At 38.8% G+C, this 24,248-nt stretch overlaps 1 protein-coding gene across 16 annotated transcripts in view; it reads left to right on the top strand.

Annotated features, from left to right (window-relative positions):
- Positions 1 to 24,248, top strand: part of mycbp2 (MYC binding protein 2) — a 100,448-nt gene that overhangs the window by 37,639 nt on the left and 38,561 nt on the right. For 7 of the 16 annotated variants that reach the window (XM_028436126.1, XM_028436135.1, XM_028436130.1 and 4 more), the window contains 25 exons: positions 38 to 312; positions 2,464 to 2,685; positions 3,072 to 3,263; positions 5,056 to 5,262; positions 5,346 to 5,483; positions 5,573 to 5,751; positions 6,617 to 6,759; positions 7,491 to 7,591; positions 7,663 to 7,881; positions 8,244 to 8,466; positions 9,311 to 9,429; positions 9,558 to 9,645; positions 9,727 to 9,776; positions 10,610 to 10,782; positions 12,252 to 12,396; positions 12,493 to 12,699; positions 13,214 to 13,269; positions 13,368 to 13,483; positions 15,089 to 15,186; positions 17,055 to 17,171; positions 18,610 to 18,750; positions 19,755 to 19,832; positions 21,249 to 21,473; positions 22,198 to 22,330; positions 22,414 to 22,539. In XM_028436126.1, coding sequence (XP_028291927.1) covers positions 38 to 312; positions 2,464 to 2,685; positions 3,072 to 3,263; positions 5,056 to 5,262; positions 5,346 to 5,483; positions 5,573 to 5,751; positions 6,617 to 6,759; positions 7,491 to 7,591; positions 7,663 to 7,881; positions 8,244 to 8,466; positions 9,311 to 9,429; positions 9,558 to 9,645; positions 9,727 to 9,776; positions 10,610 to 10,782; positions 12,252 to 12,396; positions 12,493 to 12,699; positions 13,214 to 13,269; positions 13,368 to 13,483; positions 15,089 to 15,186; positions 17,055 to 17,171; positions 18,610 to 18,750; positions 19,755 to 19,832; positions 21,249 to 21,473; positions 22,198 to 22,330; positions 22,414 to 22,539 — 3,771 coding nt within the window. The remainder of the gene's footprint in view (positions 1 to 37; positions 313 to 2,463; positions 2,686 to 3,071; positions 3,264 to 5,055; positions 5,263 to 5,345; positions 5,484 to 5,572; positions 5,752 to 6,616; positions 6,760 to 7,490; positions 7,592 to 7,662; positions 7,882 to 8,243; positions 8,467 to 9,310; positions 9,430 to 9,557; positions 9,646 to 9,726; positions 9,777 to 10,609; positions 10,783 to 12,251; positions 12,397 to 12,492; positions 12,700 to 13,213; positions 13,270 to 13,367; positions 13,484 to 15,088; positions 15,187 to 17,054; positions 17,172 to 18,609; positions 18,751 to 19,754; positions 19,833 to 21,248; positions 21,474 to 22,197; positions 22,331 to 22,413; positions 22,540 to 24,248) is intronic. The other 9 variants (XM_028436141.1, XM_028436138.1, XM_028436139.1 and 6 more) reach the window with 6 other exon arrangements.

Here is a 24,248-nt window from a genome sequence, read left to right as displayed (position 1 = left end):
TGCTTTTCATTCGTGATGTTTTTCATTTGATTTCCAGCCAGCACCAAAGCTGTGGTGGAGGAGTCGAGCAAGCTGGCGGAATGCGTGGGAAAAACACGCAGTCTGCTGAAGAAGATCCTCTCAGAAGGGATGGATAACTGTTTGACTAAGCTGGACAATGACCCTCAGGGCTACCTGTCGCAGCCTCTCACCCTCCTGGAGGCTGTGCTGCAGGAGTGCCACAACACATTCACCGCCTGCTTCCACTCCTTCTACCCAACCCCGGCTCTGCAGTGGGCCTGTCTTTGTGATCTGCTCAACTGCCTAGACCAGGTGGGACTAGTCATATGTTAAAATGGGTGCTTCAGCTAGCTTAATGTGTTTGACCATCACTAAGGGTAATTTTAAACCATTACAGATGATATACAAGACCATATTGAGTATACAATTCCACGATTGTCATCTGAACAACAGCTTTTGAAAACATTCCAAGGATTTAACAACCCAAATTGCCTATGACTTTGGTTTACTTTGTTTCAACAATGTTTATGGCAGAAAGGAAAAGAGTCCATTTTGATGCATTATAAAGTTAAAGACGGGTTAAACCAGTTCAGATTTGCAACTTGTAGCTTTTTGCTTGTATGGAGTGCACTAAGCTACAAGAAGGGTTACATGAATTGTTTGTGTTACTGTAGGATTCACTGGTTGAAAAAAGTGCTTTCCATGACTTTTTTGGGACAGTGCAGAAATGTGTTTTATGTACTGTATATTTGTAGCTTAGGTTTTTATTTAAAAATTATTAGCTGCATTGTGTTTTTTCTAAAAAAAAATTTTTATTAATTTTAAAAGTGAAAAATCTAAATTAAGTTTTGCAAAAAAAAAAACATTTCCCAAAACACATTTAGAATATAAGATTTCCATAGTTTGTTTCTCAGTAAACAAGTGGTATAGTTTTTAGAATACTACAAGAATTAACGTTTTCCTGAGGTTCACTAATTGTGATCCCATTTCCCAGGTGACCTCGAACAAATCCAGAAGAAATGCTTCCAGACTATAATTTGATTTACACTAATGAGTTTAGATCAGGGGTGTCAAACTTGAGGTTGACTGCTGAATGTCAGATCTTTTGACTTGGTCTTAAGCTTTTAAAGGTCGAGACTCCATGTACTTGCTGATATCAGTCCTCTTTTCCTTGTTATCAAAGACAATCACCTCCATCTTGCCATGATTTAGTTGAAGGAAGTTTTCACTCATCCAGCAGTTTACTTTTTCTAAGCCATCACTCAACACCTCAATGGGACCATAGTCATCTAGGTTCAGTGATAGAAATAGTTGTGTGTCATCTGCGTAGCTCTGATAATCAACCTTAGTTGTTTAAAATTTGTCCTAAAGGAAGCATATAAAGGGTAAACAGAAGGGGTCCAAGAACAGAGCCCTGAGGAACCCCACAGGACATTGGTAATCTGTCAGATTCAAAGTTTCTGATGCTTACAAAATAACTTCGCTCCTCTAAGTATGACTTAAACCATTGCATTACTTTTCCATTTAGTCCAACCTATGTTTGCAATCTGTTCAACAAAATTGTATGATCTACAGTGTCAAATGCAGCACTTTGATCCAATAGAATGATACTTTTCCTGAATCAGTGTTCAACCTTATGTCATTGATCACTTTGATGAGAGCAGTTTCTGTGCTATGATGAGAACAAAGGCCTGACTGAAATTTAACAAATATTTTGTTGAAGGTTAAGAATTGACTCAGTTCGTTGAAGACCACCTTCTCAATGATCTTGGCCATGAATGGAAGGTTGATGATTTGTCTATAGTTAGCCAGTATAGAGGCATCCGGTGTTCTCTTTTTTAACAGAGGTTTCACAGCAACTACTTTCAGGGATTTTGGTACGGTGCCTGACTGGAATGAGGAGTTAATTATCTGACACAAAGTAAAATCAAAGTAAACAATTGTTAAAAAAAAAAAAAAAAAAAAAAAAAACCTTAATGGAAGTTATTGTCACTCAATAACTCAATTTCAGATATTTCAGTTCCAACACACTTCACTAATTCAATGAATCCCCCCTTTATATTGTATGAGTAGGTTGTAGATCTTTTATGCTCATTATTCCATGACGGCAGTGTTTTTTGAAACACACATTGATTCCTATAACAATTCATTTCCAAACCTGGCACATTTTTATAAATATTCTTATTAGGAAACTTCTTCCAATTCCATTGCAGTGTTTGAGAAAATTTATGCAAATTCAAGAAATTCTGTAATTCAGGCTTAAGGATGTTTTAATTTAATTGTATGTTTTTATATTGAAATAAAAAATAGCACTATGCGCATTATTGATGTTATTGCACTTTGTTTTATCCTTAAAGTTTGACATCCCTTGTATAGATTAATGCTCATGGTATCATTAATACCTACTTACTTACCACACTGATCCTCAGCTGTATCTGACTGCATTTCCTCCTTCCTTTTTAGGACATTGCCGAGGCCAATTTCCGCACATCCAGCAGTCGCCTGCTAGCAGCTGTGATGTCTGCTTTATGCAATACATCAGTGAAGTTGACATCCATCCTGCCCATTGCGTATGATGGGGAGGTGCTACTGCGATCACTGGTCAAACAAGTCAGCACGGAGAATGACTCTGCCCTTGCTCACCGCTTCCCTCTACTGGTGGCTCATATGGAGAAACTGAGTCATGTAAGTGTATGCTCACACATGCAGCAATGCATGTAATCCCAAATATGACACACACAGCGCACAGTATATGTGTAGAATCGTATTTATGCCAGAATTATTTTTAGTTTTAGTCTGTCGTCTACTTGTATCATTAATTAGTATTGGTTTTTCTTAGGTTCCCACGCAAGGGATACTTGTTGCATTTAACATTATCTCTAATTTGCACCTACCTTTAAGTCTCCATTTAATTGGATGAAATTCATTTAAACAAGTTTGTGTAGTTTAAATCTGGCAAAAGAATGTAGTCCATGAATACTTTGACAAAAATATGTCAGTCGTCAACATTGGCAGTTGAAAAATTGCCTGAAGCAGCGACGTAAAATGTGTCCAAATTTGTTCTGGGTTAGACGGAAGAGAACCTGATGGGAATGACCAGTTTCCGTGAGGTTCTCGAGAAGATGCTGGTGATCGTGGTGCTGCCGGTGAGGAAGAGTTTGAGGAAGGAGGTCGAGCTTTTCTCCCCACACTTGGTGTCCAACACGTGCGGCCTGCTGGCCTCCATCGTATCCGAGCTCACCGCCTCCGCCCTGGGGTCTGAGGTAGCGTTTCTAACACTGATAATCCCCTGTATTTACACACACACACACACACACACACACTTACACACAGAAAGCCTGCATGTGAGGCCACAGGACTTGGCTCTGGCAAGCACTCATTCATTGTATGGCTTCTGTTTGTTTTTTTAACTCTTTTCAGGAACAAATCTGTCATCTTTTTTGTTGAATCTTATTTGTTTACATTGTGATCATTTCTGTACGTCTACAGTTGTTCTCACTTCATTATAGTAAAAGGCAAGTCTGTGTTTTAGAGGTGCCAGTCAGCAAAGACAGGTTACTCCTCATTCCATTTCTTTTGCTCGAAGATTGTTTGTTTCCAATCTAACCACCGATGGTGACAGACGAGCAGCTCTATTTTAGGGTCACTCCTGAGCACAAGGAAGAAGAGAGTGGGCGGGCATTAGAGCTTTCTTTAATTGTGATAAGTCTCGCTGAGTCATTAGGCAGGAGTGCCCAAAGCCTCCCTCCCTCCATCCCTCCCTCCCTCCCTCCCTCCCTCCCTCGTTACTCTTTATCCAATTATCATCCTGTACACTCATGGACTGCACTCAGAAAGCTGTAGTTGCTTTTGTTGCCATAGTAACATGACTTAATAGCAGCGACTCCTGTGTTATCCTCAGTCTGTTGTCAGGGAAACAGCTCTTTGTCCCCAGAGCACCTGGAAAGGTCTCCTTGCTGCTGTGTCTAGCTCACTGTAGTCAGTCGGCTCAGATAAATAAAAAAAAAAAGGCAGAATATGTTATGAGCTGTCTTTATACTGTATATTCAGGGAAATCTTGTGCAATAACAATGACCTAATTCTCTATGTAAAATACAGCCAATAGTGCAAAAACACGTATGATGTTGTTTTTAGAGTGTATACATTTAATAAAGGAGAGAATATGTGTGTGGTTGTCCTTTCTCCATGTTAGCATTGCAATGTACCAGCTACATTATCCTAAACCTGAATTTTGTAGATCTTTGATTGCCTTTATTGGAGGGTTTTTCAACCTTGGGGTTGTAACAAAATAGATAAATAAAAATAAATAATTTAATTATTTAAATAAGTAAATAAATAGATAAAAACAATACAATAATTTAAATATTATTTTTTTAAACTAGGACATTTCAGGCACATGCGGTCACCTGAAATGTCCTATAATAATAATAATGATAATGATTTTTAAAAAACGGATGCAAATATTTTTTTTTATTTTATTAATTAATGAATGAATGAATGAAATTATTTTTTTTAGTTTATTTTGCACATTTAATAAAAACAATTAATAGTATCACAGAAATAGATATTCAGTGCAGGAAGAGACAGAAAGCACAAAGAGCTTAAATAATTCGTCTTTTTTCAAATTAAAACACCACACACAATCTCAAACAACTGTATTCTATACTTTCACGTTCTCAAATGTAAATCTAGTTCTAATGAAATGCAGAATAAAAATATCTGAGTTGGCACATATTGTCATTTTGTGCACTAATGCTTACTACTCTGTATTTAGTAGTAGTTAAAATGAAGGTGAAGCAGCAAAGAAAATCCAAATTCAGGGGTTAATAAAGTATTTCAAATTCAAATTTGCAATGTAACAAATGTGATCAAAAAACAAATTTTAGAGGAACAAAGTCTCAGGGGTTGCCAGAAATCTGTGATATAAAAATGGAGTTACGACCCAAAAAAGGTTTGGAACCACTGCTTTAATGTAAAACTTCCATATTATTTAATCTGCTATTTAAAGTTATGTTTGCATGTTTTGTTAAACTTAAATCCCTCCTCTTTTCCCAGGTTGATGGACTGAACTCTCTTCACTCGGTGAAAGCATCTCCCAACCGCTTCACCAAAACAAGCCAAGGCCGGAGCTGGAACACAGGAAACGGCTCTCCGGATGCCATCTGCATGAACGTGGACAAGCCGGGTGTTGTGCTGGTGGGCGTCTGTGTCTACGGTGGAGGGGGCATCCATGAGTATGAACTAGAGGTGCTGGCTGACGACGTGAGTAATCGTAAATCATTGAGCATTTCTATTGTGTCCTCTGACGTGTTCACGAAATAGCTTTCAATCTCTTTTCCAATCAGGCACAGACGGAACACCCTGGGGACTCGGCTCATTCTCACAGGTGGACGTCTCTGGAGCTGGTGAAGGGCACCTACAGCACTGACGACTCCCCGAGTGATATTGCTGAAATCCGCTTGGACAAGGCGGTGCCACTCAAGGTCCGTACGCCTTTCAAAACTGTGTTTCAACTAAGATCACCTTGTGGGTTTTAAAACAAGCTTTAATAATCCAATTTGTCCTGTTGTAGGAAGGGGTGAAGTACGCAGTCAGGCTACGTAACTATGGCAGCCGGACAGCCAACGGAGATGGAGGTATGACCACAGTGCAGTGCTCTGATGGTGTATCATTCACCTTTAGCACCTGCAGCTTAAGCAGCAATGGTACCAACCAGACCAGAGGACAGATCCCACAGATTCTGTACTACAGGTGAGCACAGAGCCTGGCTGCTTTCACTCACTATGACATAGTAGGGCTGGGCGGTATGACCAAAAATAAATATCACAGTATTTTTCAAAATTCTAACGGTTTCACTGCATTTTTTTTTCATTCATAATCAGGTGTTCACAGCGTTTTCTACTGGTTGAGAGATGAATTACTGCAGTAGATTGACTTAGGATGGTTTATTTTACTGTCATGATGAGTGAATATTGTAGAATAATTCCACACTAGTCGTAAAACAATTTTGCAACAGCAGCCCACTGGCTCTTTGCCTTGCTAGCTTAGCTTTAGCATTAGCTTGATCTCTTAGCTTTAAATGCTGCATACTCAGTGGTGTGGTGGTTTCTTATGGTGAATAAAGTAGCATTTTGTTTGCAGCTCCACCAGGACTTATTTCCACGTTATAGAAATTATAAATTGCGACCCTTTTTTCTCTTTTTCTTTGCGTATTACTGTCTAACCGTGCCTCCGTGTCCGTTAGCGTTGTTCTTCTGTAGCAGAGGCATGCGCATGCAGGCACATGCTGACATGCAGCTTCAGAGCTTTCAATTGTGTCTTTTTTAACCATTTACACATATGATTTTACACCGTAAATAACACCAGAGCGCTACTGTTTACCTTCCTATTTAGAAGTGCTACATTGAAAAGGGTCCTGTCTGAAACGCTGTGCAGCGTAGAGTTCCAAAAGCTGTCTAATCAAATACACCGCTACAGCGGTATGTTAAAGATTCATATCATAGCGAAAATGTATACCGGTACCCTGTATTCTGTATGAACCGGTATGCCGCCCAGCCCTATGACATATCCATGGTTACTTTTTTATCTCTGACTCTGGTTTGTCATGTCGCTAAAGGAGCGAGTATGACGGGGATCTGCAGACTCAACTGCTGAGCAAAGCCAACGAGGAAGACAAGAACTGTAGCAGAGCTTTATCTGTGGTCAGTGCTGTGGTCAGAGCTGCTAAGGATCTACTTCACAGGGCTTTTGCTGTTGATGGTAAGTGTGATATTAATCTTGACTACAATACATTTTAGTACAGTTGTTTAAAGAGCATGAAACAGCACAAGTGTTGCATAAAGCAAGGAATTATCTGTTACCAAAACATATTTGGGAAATGTTAATTTATAATTTAAGAGGGAAATCAAATCTAAAGGTTTGCAGTGTTGGTGCAACAATGAAAAGCTTCTGTATTACCATCTGTGGAACAGACTGAGTATTGAATTTAAAATGATTCTGAGCATAATTTTGTTTAAAAAGAAGCATAAAGAATTGATTCTTCAGAGATATGTAGATAATTAATTACCACAGGTGCTCGCTTGTTATTTAGAGTAAAAAGTTGCAGGATATGGTACATTATTTGTAAAGGAGGTATGGTTAATGTAAAAAACAATGATTTCATGGTTTCTGTGTATTCACATTATAGTTTTTAAAGTGTTAGGATTTTGTTAAAATTTAGGGTAGAAAAAATTAAAGGAGTAGGACTAGATAAGTTTATACTTCTTCCTACTTCTTCTACTATTTTGTTCATGTAAACTGAGATGTGTAAGAATTTGAAGATGCAAGATACTGTTTTATTGTTATTTCTTGACGTTTATTTATTTTAATCCGTTTTGAAGTTGTCATTTACATGATCAAAATAAATAAATATAATCAAATCAAACACTTGCGCAGGTAGTAGACCCATGGAGGCTTTACTTAGATTTATTCATATCCTTTCTTGCCTCTAGTGGATGATATACCTGAGCTTTTAAGCTCTTCCAGTCTGTTCTCCATGCTCCTGCCTCTCATCTTGGCTTACATTGGCCCCGTGGCAGCTTCTGTTCCTAAGGTAAAGTCTTAACCATTAAATGGCAAAAAGCAATAGCAACATGTGCCCTAAAACGTCTTTTTCTTTTCCAGGCTGCTGTTGAGGTTTTCGGACTTGTTCAAGAGTTGCTCCCCGCCGTCTCTGCCCTCAACCAAAAATATGCACCACCCACCTTTAATCCCAACCAATCAACAGACAGCACAACAGGCAACCAGCCAGAGCAAGGCCTGTCAGCCTGCACCACTTCAAACCACTACTCTGTGATAGAGAGCGAGCACCCTTACAAACAAGCCGGCGTCACACAGTACAGGGTAAGGAACTCATTGGAAAAAGGTTGATATCCTTCATGGTAAATGTAATAAAGGCAGTAGCTATCCGTACGGTTGCCGTATGAATATACCGACATTCTATTCGTACGCAGCGCCCCTATTTGGCCAGTTTAGGTCTCGTGATAGGTCAGTCATTGGCCAGAATAGGTCGCGTGGCTAAGACTAAAACTAACCCTAACCCTAAAAATTGTTGCAATATTGGGTTATAACCAAACCCTAACCCGAAGACGCGACTTACATGTATTTAGGTAACTGTACCAATAGCACCGGGGGTTGTCTGTACGGCAACTGTACAAATAGACACTTTCTATAATAAATCTCAATCTGTTCCATTTTGCCTCTAGGTGTCATTTCCAGACTGTGTTCGTTGGACCACCATTGAGTTTGACCCACAGTGTGGCACGGCTCAGCCTGAGGACGTGCTGCGTCTTCTCATCCCCAGCAGAACGCTTCACCTGTCCGGCCTGGGGGGCAAAGCTCTAATCCACGACACCATCAACACCTGGACTGAGCTCAAGAAGTTCTCAGGCTCCACCGGCTGGCCAACCACCGTTCTGGTGCTACCAGGTTAGATTAAGTCTTTACGAGGGATGTTATGTTGCTAACCAATGATTTTTCTTTTCGATTCGTCTATTACACAAGGTTTTTCAGTTCAATTTAAGCATAAAATAATCTACATTGTGTGCATTTGATAACAATCTGAAAACATCATTTGCATACAAAGTTATTAGTAGAAATACTACAAAGTTGTGCATACTGTGAGATGAGCTGAACACTGCTGAACATTTGGTATCTCCTCAGTGATGAATCAAAGGAAGCAAATCACACTAAAACCATACCATTGAGCACTGGAACCACAGGCAGAACTGGCAGTAATAGCATTATTATTAATGTGATGAACAATCACAATAAACTACGGTAACTCACTATACAAAATAAACATTATTTAAATAATAAATCAGTCATTAGAATAAGTGTTAAGCTCTCAATAACATTTTCGGGCCTTAAAAATGATTTTCTTATTTATTGCACTTACAGTACATCTAAATAAAAACAAAGGATATTATTACATTATTATGTCATTTGAAAACAAAAGAATAGATGACTAGATTTTGGCAGTCGACTAGAATGCTGTCGATGTAATAGTAATAATACATTCATTTTGTTTAGCACAAAATGTACACCTTTACATGCCAACGTCCTTAGTGTGTTCAACCTTATACCATCTGATTATACTGATATAATTACCCTTTTTGTCTTGGGAGCTTCTTTAGAATTTGCTTCACTAATTTAAACGTTTTTCCTTTCCTGTAGCAATCTAAACTGCTTCATACTGTTATGACCTTGCCAGGCCGTTGTCTCCAGCTGTGTTGCTGATATCTCTATTATTGTCTCTGACCTCTACTTTTAGGAAACGAAGTGCTTTTTTCACTGGAAACAGCCTCTGACTATGTGAAAGATGAGAAAGCCTGCTTCTTTGGGTTTAAGTGTGTTGCAGTAGGATACGAGTTCAACCCTGGTCCAGATGAGGTACGGATGCTAGCAAACTTAAAAATCTGAAAGAAGACTGTCATGGATCAGCAAGAATGTTTTTAATTGTTTCTGTTGTGATGCTCATGCACTTTATTTTTGATAATTGAGTGCTGTAAACATTTTAGGGTATCATCCAGTTGGAGAAAGAGTTGGCCTACCTGGGAAGTGTGTGTGCTGCAGCTCTGATGAAGAAAGATTTGGCTCTGCCCATCGGTATGTTGGAAATTAAGGGATTAATTTGATTATTTTTTTGAAAAGTTATAACCTTTTTTTGTACTTTCTGTTGAATTACAGGCAATGAATTGGAGGAGGACCTTGAGATTCTTGAGGAAGCCTCACTTCAGGTTTGCTCTTTCATTTACCCATTTATTAATTCATTCAGTGGCATTTTTATTTGTTGACTGGTTTGTTTTGTGTTTTGGTTGGTTGGTTGGTTGGTTGGCATGTAGACACATCATTCTTACCAACCTCTCTCTTATTTATCTACCCATTCATCCATTCACTTTAATTGTTGCATGATGGTTTGCTGGGTTGTTGTCAATTCGGTTGTTTAGATGTGTATTGTTTGTTTAGTAGTTTTATTGGTTTGTATTGTAAGTTATTTGGCTAATGTGTATAAGCAGGGTTCCTAAGGTCATGAAATTCCTAGAAAAGTTATGGAATTTGAAAAAATGTTTTGCCAGTCTTGAAAAGTCATGGAATAATTTAACTGTTTTGGAAATATAGCCAATTTCCACACTCGCAGACCTCCGCTACACTAGTACACTGGAAAGGCCGACTCATTTCTTAGATCTTAGCGGTTCAGTCAATGAAATTTGGTAAAACATTTTGGAAAAGTGTTGAAAAATCATTTTGAAAAAAGTGTGGGAACCCTGTTATGAGCGGATGTAAATTGAAAACGTATTTTGCGCATCTGGACTGGTTGGAATTGTGTTTGGTTTGTGTTTCACTTGATTATTTAGTGATTAGTAGGTTTGTTGCTTTTATTGTGTATTTGTTTTTTTTTTGGGGGGTTGTTTAATTAGCTGCTTTTTCATCACTTAAATTCTGTTTGGTTGCCTATTTAATAGTATTTTTCTATCTAATACTAAATGCAGTGTTAAAACCTATAATACAGTATGACAGAGAATATGTGCTCTAGGAAGTTTAGTGAAAAAGCTCTCCTGTTGTCTCAAAGGTGTGTAAGGCCCATTCAGGAATCCTCGGGAAAGGTCTGGCCTTATCACACTCTCCTACGATTCTTGAGGCCCTTGAAGGGAATCTACCCCTGCATCTCCAAACCAATGAACACTCTTTCCTTGAGGACTTCATCACCTGTGGGCAGAACTCCAGTGGAGGACGTCTGGCCAGGTATGTTTTTCCGTTCTTGAACTCAAACCCACAGTTGTTGTGCACGCTATAGAGTCCTGGGAGGCATTTCACTAACGTCAGATCAATACATCCAGGATAAAGCAGAATGCGTGGTTAGACAAAGTCTGGTCGGCGCTATCTTGGATAAAGTGCTTGCACGTTTGCCGAGGCAGGATAAAGAGACGAGGCTTAGGATATTTGAGATAAGTGGGCGGTTACGGCTTTCTTAAGAAGACCATGAATTCAATCGCAGAATCACCGATGAAAGTATGGATCAGGAACGCGCAGCTTCATTCACACATTCCGAACAACTGCTGCTTTTGCAGCTGGATGAAGACATGATGCAGAAAAAAGGAACAGCAGCGCTGCTAAAAAGGTGAAAAAGAGTCTGACCAACCGTATCAATGCATAATATGCAGGTTTACGTTACTTTCTAATTCTAGCTCAGGGGACCCGAGTGTGTATCCCGGCTAATATACTTAACTTTTTTTTTTTGTGTGAATTTCCCCTCTGGGAGATCAATAAAGGTCTATTATATTATATTCTATTATAAACTTTAAAAAAAAAGTATAAATCTAATAATGATTTAGAAAAGTGATCAGCTCCACCTCCTTTTTCTGTACTTATACCAAGGTTATGTTACATATACATATAGATACGTATTAAGAATGGATTTGTCATCTATAATTTAACAAAAATAAATAAACAACTCCAATAATCTGTTTAAATCAAACTTCTGACAGCAATTCCACACGCAGGATTTATTAGTATTACAAAATATCCAGAGGCCTGACAGAAAAATAAATAAAATGAATAGAGTTATTGTAAAGTTAAAAAATGAAGTCAGAATAATGTGAAACCCTTCAGATCCAACAGTACAGTACCCATTTTTTTTATTTTTAGGACACACTTGAAAAAAAATATGTTCTATTAGTTATATTGCAGTCCTAATGAGTAAAGTCAGATTATTCTGTATCCTTTTTAACTTTTCAGTGTTGGTGTTTTATTAATAAGCAAAATATTCCTAATAAACCGTCTGCCTTCTCACTTTCATTGTTCAAATCTTGTCTTTTCATATGTTCTTTTCGTCTTAATATATATAAACTATGACAATAAAAAATATTTAAACCAAAAGTCAATGGACAATTAAATGACTACTTATAATATTTGGGTGAAGAAACCACGGACATTCTGTATAACACTCATTTTTCACAGCACTAACTGCAGAGCCACAGCAGGAATAGCTTAATGCTGGTTGCTAACCTGGTAACCAGGTTTGCTGTAGAGGCTAAATCACCATGGTTACTTGTCCTGGATAAACTTGGCTGGCTTTTATTCAACTGACTTGGGGATCAGTTTATTAAGGATACCGAATTTATTCAGGCTTTATCCCCTATCCTGATTTTGTGCTATACCCCCTGGTTTGTCACCAAATGAGAGTCGTCATGTTATTCCTTCATTCCATCCAGGTGGCTGCAGCCAGATTCCTATGCAGATCCTCAGAAAACATCTCTAATCCTGAACAAAGATGATATACGCTGTGGATGGCCAACTACAGTGGTTGTGCAGACCAAAGACCAGTACGGAGATGTGGTGCATGTACCCAACATGAAGGTAAGAAGGATCACGTTACTATTTCTTCAGTCCAACTCCTCGCTTGTTTTTTTTTTTTAATAACTTTGAGGCTGAAATGATTAATTCTGCATGCAGGTTGAGGTAAAGGCCGTACCTGTTTCACAAAAGAAGTCCATGCAACCTGACAACCTGAAAAAGCTGCAACGTCTACCTGGAAGCTCCTCCCCTTCATCTTCAGGCCCTGACCTTACGTTCGGGGGTCTGCCAACACCCAAGCTGGAGGCTACATACGAACCAATGATTGTAAAGGAAGCCCGATACATTGCTATTACAATGATGAAGGTCAGTTTTATCAAATGAGCACAGGACCCACAAATAATCATATTTATATACTGTACTTTAAAACAGGGGTTCTCATCTGGTCTCACCCTGGGACCCACATTTCGCCACGGTCATAAAACTAACCAAATTTAGTTTTTGAAATATAGCTGTTGAAAGCGCATATGTTATTTCTTTTTTAAATCATAAATCTATATATTTTCCTGTGCAACATGCAGTTCACAGCATGCCTGTCAAAAGCAAAGTTTCTTCCAAAATAAAAGGCCAACATGAGAGACATTAAGTATTTATTTATTTTTGACCAGCTGTTGGCGACACACCCAGTACAGGTCCCGACCCACCAGTTGAGAATTGCTGCTTTAGAATGTTCGTTTTCAACATCGGAGCACTACTAAGAGCTGAGACTTGATTATAAACTTGTTCCTTAGTGTGGGTGTAATTTAACAAAACTTTTAGCATTACACTAACTACATTATTTCTAGGCCTAAACAAACACTACACTCACTTCCTGTTTCAGGCCTATGAAAACTATTCTTTTGAGGAGCTGCGCTTTGCTTCCCCCACACCAAAGAGGTGAGCTCATTCAATCAGGCAATAAGAAAAAGAAAACATGTTTTTCCTCGTTGATGTGAAATTTAAGTAATCGTGCCAATTGATTGTTTTCGATACAGACCCAGTGAGAATATGCTTATTCGGGCCAACACTGATGGAACCTACAGTGCCAACTGGACTCCAGGAGCCGTTGGACTCTATACCATTCACGTCACCATTGATGGCATAGAAATCGGTATGAAACAAATAAGATATGCTTCTTTGGGGATTTTTTTTTTGGGTTTTTTTCACAGTGATCAAATATACAATGCTAATTGTGTGTTTTCTAGGCCTGTGAATAATATTGTGATTACTATTTTCGTTACTTTTTCTGCAGTAATTTGTTAAGTAAAATAATCGATCCACTGGTTCCGTTGTCAGGACAAATACGGGAGGGCTCCAGCAGGGGTCTCTACCGCTGTAAACAAGCTGTGGCCCAATGGCAAAACAAACTAACAACAAAGTTATGGAGGCTATCGCTAAATAGAAGCTATAAAATGCCATCCTAATGAATGTTTACACATTAATGTGGAGGACTGAGAGAGGTGGGTGGACTAGCTTCAGAGGACATAAGGGCTCCTCATGTGGCATTAATATATGACCACTACACAGCTGTAATCATTGTCAGCTGCCTGTGTGTCGTGGCTCACTTTGCCTCTAAGGACTAAGCTGTTTGCTTTGACTGAGTGATTTTACAGATTGTCACTATGCAGAAGCCTGTGTGCAACATTTCCAGAATGTAAAATATAAGAGTAATGTTGGTACAATAGTGTAATTAATATTGGTAGTAATAATAGTAATACAGAAAAAGAAAGCCGCTCTTTCCTACAGTAGTGTGAACAGATTGCTGTGCCTCAGCAGCTGAATGTAAAAGAGCAATGTGTCTAATCCCTGTATCATTCGTTCATTCGTTTTTCATTATGTAACAAAAACATGAAAAACGGAAAACAAACACCTTTATTCGTTTTCTCCATTACCGATTTGCCAAAATACGTGACCCGGATGTGAATCGTTCCACATTCCGAGATATCATTAGCTCTATAACACTTAGGAGTCTCTAAATCTGTGCCCAACACCAGCTAAAGCGAAAATGACACGGTTCGGAAGCACAGTTGGAAGCAGCGATCTTGTCATGCCGAACTGCCGTTAGCATGCCGTCGGATGAGAGTACGCTTCCGGGTCACGTACTTTAGCCAATCGGTAATGGAGAAAACAAATAAAGGTGTTCGTTTTTCGTTTTCTGTACCGAAGCAAAAGAGCTTGAATTTGAAAAACAAGGCGTTTTCCGTTTTTTCATTTTGGTTTTGGAAACAAATACCAAAAAAAGGAGTGTTTTTTTTTTTTCATTTTGTCATGTTTTTGTTACATAATGAAAAATGAATGAACGAATGATACACGGATTGTGTCTGAACAGATTTGAATGTTCAAGGTTCAAATTTATTCCGCAGTTCTCTCATATTGACACTGGAATTTTCTAAACTTCTAAGTTAGATTCTATCTGCACTTTCTTTGTAAAAACGAATGCATTTATTATACATTTCACCTTAATAAATGCAGCCTTATCAGAATAAACCCAATTTCTGTGCATTGACTATGATTTAGGGTGTTGTTTACAAATTCACAGATGTGATTAATTACAGATTTTCAACTAATTACATTTTTTGTTTGATTTACCCCTTTAGTGTTTTCCTCTTTGTGTATTTGTTTTAAACTTGCTTTTTCTTCTAAAGCAAGCACGATAAACATCAGAACTTGTAAAGAAGTTAGATTTAAGAAACTTAAATGTAAATCTTGTTTTTAGATGCTGGTTTGGAGGTAGAAGTCAAAGACCCTCCCAAAGGCATGATACCACCTGGGACTCAGATGGTCAAACCAAAAACTGAGCCTCAGCCCAGCAAGGTGAGATTTTTTTCCTCTAACAGCATGAACTCACACATTAACAGGGTGAGAAAATGCATGAACAAATGCAGTCATTCGTCCAGTGTAACTCATCAGAGTTGTGGATTGTTTTATTTATTTTTTGGTCATCATATCTGTACATATGGTGAATGAAATAAGGAGCTTTCATTGTTGCACCAATGTTGTGTAGTTAATATAATATTTGGGGTTTACTGACAATTTTTTGTGGCTTTTCTTTAAATCTTTTTACTTTGAAGCTTGAGTTGAAATGAATTGTCTGTCATGTGAGGTAACAGTTAGTGAAGTGCCAGGTAGATGTCAAACATGTAAGATAAAGAAATCTACATTGTATTATCCTAAAGTCATTAGGCGTGGGAACCTCTAGGTACCTCACGATACGATACGCAATACAAAGCTCACGATAACGATTGTCTCACGATATTACGATACTGCGACTATCGATATATTGGTCAGAAATCAATTTGCAATAATCTGACATAATAAGAAAAAAAAAAGATAAAGTGAAAAAATATAATTTTTATTTTATATCTCTGAAAGACAATAAATTGAAAAAGTGTCCTATGAACAGTGACACCATTTTAGTGCAACATTTCTGTAAATAAGTGTCAACATACCAATGTAAATGAATAAGTATCTCCAATAGTGCTTTCTGTAAACAGAAAATAGGGTCTTTCTTACCAGTGACACCATTATAGTGCAATATTCCAGTAAACAATATTTTGGTTCCTTCAACAAACAGTGACAAAATTTCTCTGAAGACCTACGTGCACATTTTAGTGAAAAAACAGAAAAGTTTTTGGAAAAAAAATGTAAAAAATTGATACTTAGCGCAAGCATAGCGATAATCGATTGTGCGAAAAAAAATATCGCCATATCGAGATATCGTCACACTCCTAAAAGTCATTGGGTAATTTAAAAAAAAGACATTATATATTTACTTTAAAGTTGCAAAACTGATTTTTCTCTCATGTGATCAACTTGTATGTTAAGGTTAGAAATGGAGTTATGGAGAAATGGAGGTTTGGACTGTATGTAGACACCTAACTAGTATTAATAATCAACAATAATGTGTCATTCTGTACTTTTATACTAAAAGTCAACACACTACTCAACTTAGTTTTGCACCGCTACGTCCTTATAACACATGCAACTTTTTCAGTTGTTGAACGGAAGCCGTTGTTTTTTGATTCCCTCGTTCCTAGCTGCTCCCTCTTCTATCCCACAGGAAGTTGTAGCACCTCAAGGTATTAGAGTTGGAAAGGTTTCAAAGTTGATGTTGGGCCATCTAATTTTGCAAAGATTGTCATTGTGATTTAGCATTAAGGTGAACAAGCAACACTGTGCAGATTTACATACCTTGCCGAGTATGAATGTGGCGTGTGTGCATTAGTGTTGGTGGTGGTCGGAGGGGCCGATGGCGCAGTATGGCACCCTCGCTCTCCGTCAATCTGCCCAAGAGCTGCTGTGGCTACAATAGTAGCTTGCCACCACTGTGTGTGTAGTGAAAGAATAATGCAATGTAAAGCGCTTTGAGTGCCTGTGAAAGGCGCTATATAAATCAATGCATTATTATTACCTTGGTGTGCACGTCTTTGAACATGTGACTCTTGGTTTTCTTGCACTGTACTGAACTTATGCTGCTAAAATGAACCTCTGCTATGATTTTTTTTACACACTGTGTGGGTATTAAAGCATGCACTTGGACTGTCCACTCCGCCTGTCGTTACTGCCTCCCCCTCTTCCTCTTCCTGCTGCTGCTGCACTTCTCTCAAAGTGATTTTTTTTTTTTAAATTCTCCTCTTTGCTCCTTCCGCTCACGGTCTCCATCTCCTCTCTGCTTCTCTCAGGTCCGCAAATTTGTGTCCAAGGACAGCGCAGGCCTGCGTGTCCGTAGCCACCCCTCCCTGCAGAGCGAACAGATAGGCATAGTGCATTTCAATGGCACCATCACTTTCATTGATGAGGTAATTGAACCCCAGACCAGGCAGTTTATAGGTCATGTTGCACCGTTGACAGGCTGGAGCTCTCGTACCTACCTACGTTCATTCTGTTTCTGCTTTTTCCTCATTTGATCAATGACAGAATCAAGAGTTTTTTCATTCTAGAGCGATGGTGTCCGGCTCCGGTCCTGCAGTGTCTAGACCAGCATGTTATTTCAGTGTCTCATGGCTCCAGCACACCTGTATCCATTGCTTTGCGTGTACAGGAGCCTGTTTGACTGCAGGCCTTTAGGATCGGAGCCAGATACCAATGTTTTAGATTCTTGATCAAAAATGACTTCTCTTTAATTGGATCTCTGTAATGATTGGTATTTATTTAATGTGATTACCTCCCTGAATTTCAATCATATTTACCTATAAATATGTTTCTTTTACTTCATGTTGCTTCACACTTTTGCACAGCATTCTGAGGCTTCAAGGAAATGAGAACACCTTCCCCTCACATCCAGGGATTTAATAGTGACCAGGGTTGGAGTCAATTACATTTTTCAATTACAGTTACAATTTTGTTTTAAATTATCCATGCTGAATTATAACTTAATTACGATTACGGTGACCATTTTTTCCAATTACAATTAAAATTGTTATTTTTCCTCTAAACTTCAATTACGTTTACATTCTCAATCAATTACTAAAGTTCAGTTACAATTAATCACAATTACTGAGCCTTTTAATAAATAACCCCATAAAACTTAACCTTCCTCTTGTGTTAGCTTTCTCTTAGCAACGGGTCAATTTGACCTATGTCTTACCGTAAATCAGCTGTAAAATACACCACAAAATATTATCTATCATCTAATTTGTTTCTCGTCTCTTATTTACCTTGTTAGCCTTCCTAATCAATGAAAATATTGGTATTAATATTTTTGGTGTGAGCGTCTGAGCCTTTTTTCTGTCAGGATACCTCGAGATTTCAAATTTAATTTTTTTTTTTTTTTTTGGTAAAATGATCCTCAAGAGAACTGACAGGTAAACTTGAAATGAAACATATAATAATTATTAACTACATATGTGTAAACTATAGAACTGGAACATGGTTTCACAAGTGTGGTTTTAAATTGTAAAACACAGTTTTTATAGAATTTTCATGCCAATTGCAATTCAATTATAATTAGATCAACAGTTTTTTCCCATTGCAATTACAAATATCATTATGTCTTAATTGTAATTAATTATCAATTACGCAATTGCAAATATAATTGAACCCAATCCTGATAGTGACACGCATTTGGTGTGTTTACCAGTGTTGCACAATGCATGTAGTTTGGTGATAGCACTGCAGACGCACTGTACATCTTTTCTTGCAGCCTCAGAAGTGTAGCGTGTTTGGTTTGCCCCTCCCTGTTTCCTTTATAACAGGTCGGTATGCCTGTGCTCTGCTCTGTTGCTTGTTTTCTCTTAGATCCACAATGATGATGGTGTGTGGCTCAGGCTCAATGATGAAACGGTAAAGAAGTATGTTCCCAGCATGAATGGGTACACTGAAGCCTGGTGCCTGTCTTTTAACCAGCACTTTGGCAGGAGCCTACTGGTCCCAGCTGACGTAAGTAGAAGAAGGCGTGCAGCGTAGTCTCCCTTTTGTCGATCAATAGGAAGCGCCTGCATTGTTCATTTGGGGGAAGAGCTCATGTTATTGTCTCGTAACAATAAAGAACAGTGAACTAAGTGTTCGTCTATGTAGGTTAAACAGGTAGGAGTGCTTTGTTGCATGAAAAAAAAGTATGAACGATCTCTAACACGTTGTGCAGAGAAACAGCAGCTGGACGTTTGCATGTTTTAACTCATGTCAAAAGGTCAAAATGAGCAGTAAAATGACCATTCAAGTACAATAGTTGTATGAAAGTGAACTACACAGCAATGACTGATGGACAAGGACATGTTCAACATGCTGTGTTGGAGTCAGTTTGCACTGTTGAGTTTTAATGTCTTCATTGCCGCAAACAGCCGCATGTGATGAGGGATCTTCACTACTTTGCTCCATGCCAAATGAACTGCTGACATCATGAAATAACCCATTTGATCTAAATGTATGAATACAACATTTAATTGGATGCTAATGGAGCAATACAGGTGGTTTTCTGTCATGGAGCAATGCCCGGTCCACAACTTGTTTGTTCTGGTGGGAGATTGTAGCTCTTTGGTGCAACAATTCCACCTCTGTTATTAGAAGCATTAGATGTAACGAGGCTCCTTTGTAAGGTTCCTGTCTGAACAGCATGACACAGCACATTGTCCAAGCAGGACGTTTTTTTGGAAGTGTTTTTGGTGTTTGGGGTTAATTCTTTTAAGCCCTGTGAAAGTGTTGAAACATTTCGCAATCTTTTGTGGCTTCTTTTTATCACTCGTCTCCAACTAACCGGCCAATGGTCACAATCCGTCCTCTTTTCGACACTTTCTCAAACGACTTGACTCCGTCACGAGTCAAGCTTGATTTTATCATTTCATTTTTTTTTTTTGTTTCTTCCAAAAAAATACACGAGCACTTTCCCCTTCTCATTTTCTGGGTTCGTCTACTGTTTCATGACTGTCTCACAATCTGTTGCTCAGACTGTCTTTAATGCTAGCCAAGGAGTCAGGGATATCGGCTTTTTGTCGTGGAGCCCATTATCTGTATTCACACCTCAGGTGAGTTGGATGTAGGAGAGATAAATAGTATGACCGCCTCATAGCCACTCATCCGCCGCTTGTCTTATTGAACCCAGTGTGAATCTGTATTGTCTCCATGGTGTTTAATGAGATGAAACCTTGCATGGTTGTCTGTACAGTGATGATACCGTATGTCTGCAGCTAATGCTCTTTTTAAGTTCACTGCTAGGGTTGCATTTGGGATTATAAGCAATAACTATCACCACTGGTCAATTGCATGGGGTTCAATGTACTAATGCTCAGTCTGTTGCATGAGGCCATGCTTGGAGGGCTTGTTACTTACAGTATAGCTCTGTATCCATCTGTGTCAAAGCATGCTTCCCCTCAATTATGAATAATTTTTTTCCCCTTTAAAACATAAATAGTTGCATCACTTGAATATTGAATGCGTTGGAGTCTTCTTTTGTTGTTAGGACATCAAATTTACAGCTCAATCATCCATTTGAATGAATACCAGTACATTAAAATAACTTTATTTGTAATTCAGTGTTAAATATGCAAAGTATTAAAGCTGCTGAGGATGCTATATAACATTTTCTAAGTGGTATTTCATCCAAAAGTTTGTCTTTTCCACTACTGATGACAACATGCTTACAAAAATGTTGCGAAAGTGACAGTTCTGGCCTTTTTCACAGATTAAAAGTTGTGCCAAAACAAATATTGGGTGTAAATATTCCACAGAATCACCCAAATATGACAGAGCTTTATTGTCTCACGGATTGACATATCTCTGGAAACACCATTAACAAACCAGAGCAAAAATGACATCAAGTGAATGTCTGGCAATGAAACACAAGAAATCACAGTAAGAATGAAGCAAAAACACTTCTTAAAGTGTACACCCTAAATACATTTGTTTATGGGATTCTCAATCCCACAATGCAATGCGCAAAACTTTTCCAAAGTTCAAGTAACATGACCATTTGTCAACTTCTACCTGAGTCACTTGTTTGTCAGTAAATTCTCCAATTTATCTATGAGGCCTACACAATGTAATCTGTTATAGAAAATGTTAATTATTGTCCCCGGCAACTTTAAGTAAAATGCCAGTCATAGGTCAAAGTTAGCACATAGTGGGAAATATGGATAAAAACATTTATTTGGTCGTGAAATAAAAATGTCAAATAATACTTAAGCTGGTTGCCTTTATTTTTGCATTAGAGCTTTTATACGGTGTTCAGAAGTTGACATTTAGTCTCTGGGTAGTGATAATGCCAATTTGATCGCTGTGGAGGCTGTTATGATAAATGTGCAGGTGAATATTTTCCAATGGGTTTACCTTGGTACCTTTTTTAATCTCACTCTCTTTGTTACAGCTCACTAATGAAAGAATAGTTTTTGCGACCTGCGCGGTCGCTGCACGTTAACTCAAATCCATGCTCTTGACTCTTGCAGGAGGTCAGGGGCCAGTCGGAGGAGAACGTAAAGGAGGTGAGCAGCTGCCCTTCCCACGAGGCTCCCATTCGGGTGCAGAGCAGTGCAGGGCAGGGCGGCGGCCCGGGGCATTATAAGGTAGTGAAGACCGGCCCCTCTGGTCACAACATCAGAAGCTGTCCAATCCTTAGGGGTATCCCCATTGGAATGTTAGTACTTGGCAACACGGTCAAGGCCATAGGCGAGGTATGCACTCACCCCAAATAATGCCATTTGTCTGTTTAGTCATAATATGCTGAATATAGTAGACTTTTGGCCTTAAAATGCAATCTTTCTCTTTCTATTAATGATCAATACACCAGCTGCTTCAGGGTGCGTGGGTGTGTCTTTTTCTGCTTTGCCACCTTTCAAGGCTGCACAATTTTAGCGTGCACTCTACTTTTAGTTTGTTTACAAATGTATTGCAGGTTTAGGGTTTCGAAGAGTCGGTCTCATTCAAATGTTAATCACAATATCTTGAGCTCTTTCTGTGCTCATTTTCCCTTGTTTTTTGGTGTGGTGGGGCCTGGCTTTGCTGTGGTGTGTCATGCTGTTCAGCGGTTTCCTATACTGAGCCTGTACTACAATGGCCTGTGTGGATCTGGCACAATACTAATACTCCCATCTGTGATTGTCTGTCCAAAACTACGATATTTCAGGGAGTTGAGAAAACCCAACTTTACGCATTTACCTTTCAAAAAGCTGCCCGATTTCCTTAATCAGCTTCGTGTCCAGTAGTGTCCACTGATGCATTCAATAATTCACATGATCGGCTGCTATGTGTTTCGTATGTGCCAATCTGATGAGATGAATACTTGCATGTTTATGATTTCTTTCTCGTTGGAGGGTCTGTGTATTGTGTGTACAGTAATGGACTGGTTTAGGGCTGACTGTGTGTAAGTGTGGGTAAAGAATGTCGGTTGTGTATCAGGTGGTCAATTCAGAGGGGACCTGGGTGCAGCTGGATAAGAACAGTGTGGTGGAGTTCTGTGAGAGTGATGAAGGAGAAGCCTGGTCCTTAGCCAGGGATCGTGGGGGAAACCAGTATCTTCGACATGATGAAGGTGAGCTACAGTCTGAGGGAGGAAGAAACTTGAGCGTGAAAAAAAACGCAAGATCTCATGATGTGAATAACTCTGACTCACAGAGCAAGCGCTGCTGGGCCATGGGAACCAGACCCCACCCCCCAGCCCGTTCTCCGTGCAGGCCTTCAACAGGGCCGCTGCTTCGAATGGAGCACAGGGCTTTGACTACGGCATCTCAAACAACAAAGGTAATGCCTTCTCTGGCACCAGTTTATTCAAGTTAATACATAATCTTATTATTATTATTTTATTGTTTGCTTTATATTATGAAACTGAAGTATGTCACCCCTAATTCATCTATATTAAGTCAATAATTTAATTCAGAGGTTCCCAAACTGCTGGTGGTACCCCCTAGAGCAGTGGTTCTCAACCTTTCCAGCCCGTGACCCCCAAAATAATGGTGTCAGAGACCAGGGACCCCCACTGGTTGAACACAGACATAAACATTACAGAACAGTCATGTAGAGAGAGGGCCATCTATAAGGGGGCTTAACAGGGAGAGCTTTTTGGGGCCCATCCATAGAGTCAGCAAAATGATGATCCATTGTTCTATGAATTTGTGAAAACCACATTTATTTATTTATCTGAATAATATCCACTGTTATCCATGAAGTTTATTATTGTTTGGGCCATAGTATATAGTCATCTTATCGATCAGAAATAAAATGGGTTAAAAGTGACCGGAAAAGGTGATGAAAAGGGATTTTAAAAACCACAGAAGTTAGTTCAAATTTGCAAATTCGAGTGGCCAAAAACGGACAGAAAAAGTGCTAAAATGGGTTCAGAGTGTCAATATTGGCTTAAAAGTGGCAGAAAAAAGTAGGAACAGTTAGTTTAAACTGGCAAATAGTGGGTATGGCAAATCGTGAATGTGGTTAAGTTGGCAAAAATAACCATGAAATAAGTTGATGATGGGTCAACATAAGTGACATTGGGTGGAAAAGTGGTGGAAAGCTATTATACGTGCCGGAAATGACTTGAAAGTGGAAAAAATGTGCAGAAAAGGCATTAAAATTTGATGGAGAAGTGACAAAAAAAGCAAAAATATGGGAAGAAAAAGTGGTGAAAATAGGTTAAAATTTAGCAAGATTGGTGTAGTTGCAGAAAAAGAGTAAAAATAAGCAAAAATTGGCTCAAATAATTAAAAAAAAAATATTATTTCTTTAAGACATCTAACAACCCCCTCCCAGTGTCTCACGACCTAAAGGTTGAGAACCCCAGCCCTAGAGGGTTCCAATGTTACAAGCAGTCATACAGTGCACAGTGGTACGGAAATACAGGATACAAACAAGTCAAATCTGCCGTCTGTCGCCTCCTCCTTTCTAATCTGCATGCTTGTTATTGTCTGTGCGTGGTGCCTAACATCTCTGCAATGTCAGGCGTACGCTTGTGTGCATGGGCCGGTCAGCGCGTCATTGGACTACAAAGGTAGTCGGAGTAGATTTGCTTAGAGTTATGAAAGTGGCTTTAATCTCCTAACACTTGTCCCTTTATGATGCCCAAATTAAGTCACTCAGAAAAAACATCTGATCATTTGCATAATCACAGATTTCTGCTGAGTTTCTCTGACTCGACTCTAGTATAGCTACATTGAACGTGGCTGCTTGGATAAATGCAAACTCAATGTCAAATTTCTATTGGCCCTTTTTCTTTTTCATAGATAACATCTGGGTGTAATCTCTACAGGTGTTATTGATGATTTATCTGATAATATACAGTCAGCAGCCTTTCCATTAGGTGCAACTCTGCCTAAGATTCAGGTTTATGCAAGAAAGAGAGGGTATTTTATCACCAATATGCTAATCATTTATGTATAGTAAGGATATCATAGTATGTTGTCAAGTGCTGACTTTTATTTGGAACCATTTTAAGTTACAGAGTACATTTGAAGAACTGG

The sequence above is a fragment of the Gouania willdenowi genome, chromosome 21 (genome assembly GCF_900634775.1).
Source record: "Gouania willdenowi chromosome 21, fGouWil2.1, whole genome shotgun sequence".
Classification (NCBI taxonomy): Eukaryota; Metazoa; Chordata; class Actinopteri; order Blenniiformes; family Gobiesocidae; genus Gouania; species Gouania willdenowi.
The sequence above is the reverse complement of the archived record's forward strand: the minus strand, read 5'-3'. Positions and strand labels throughout refer to the sequence as shown.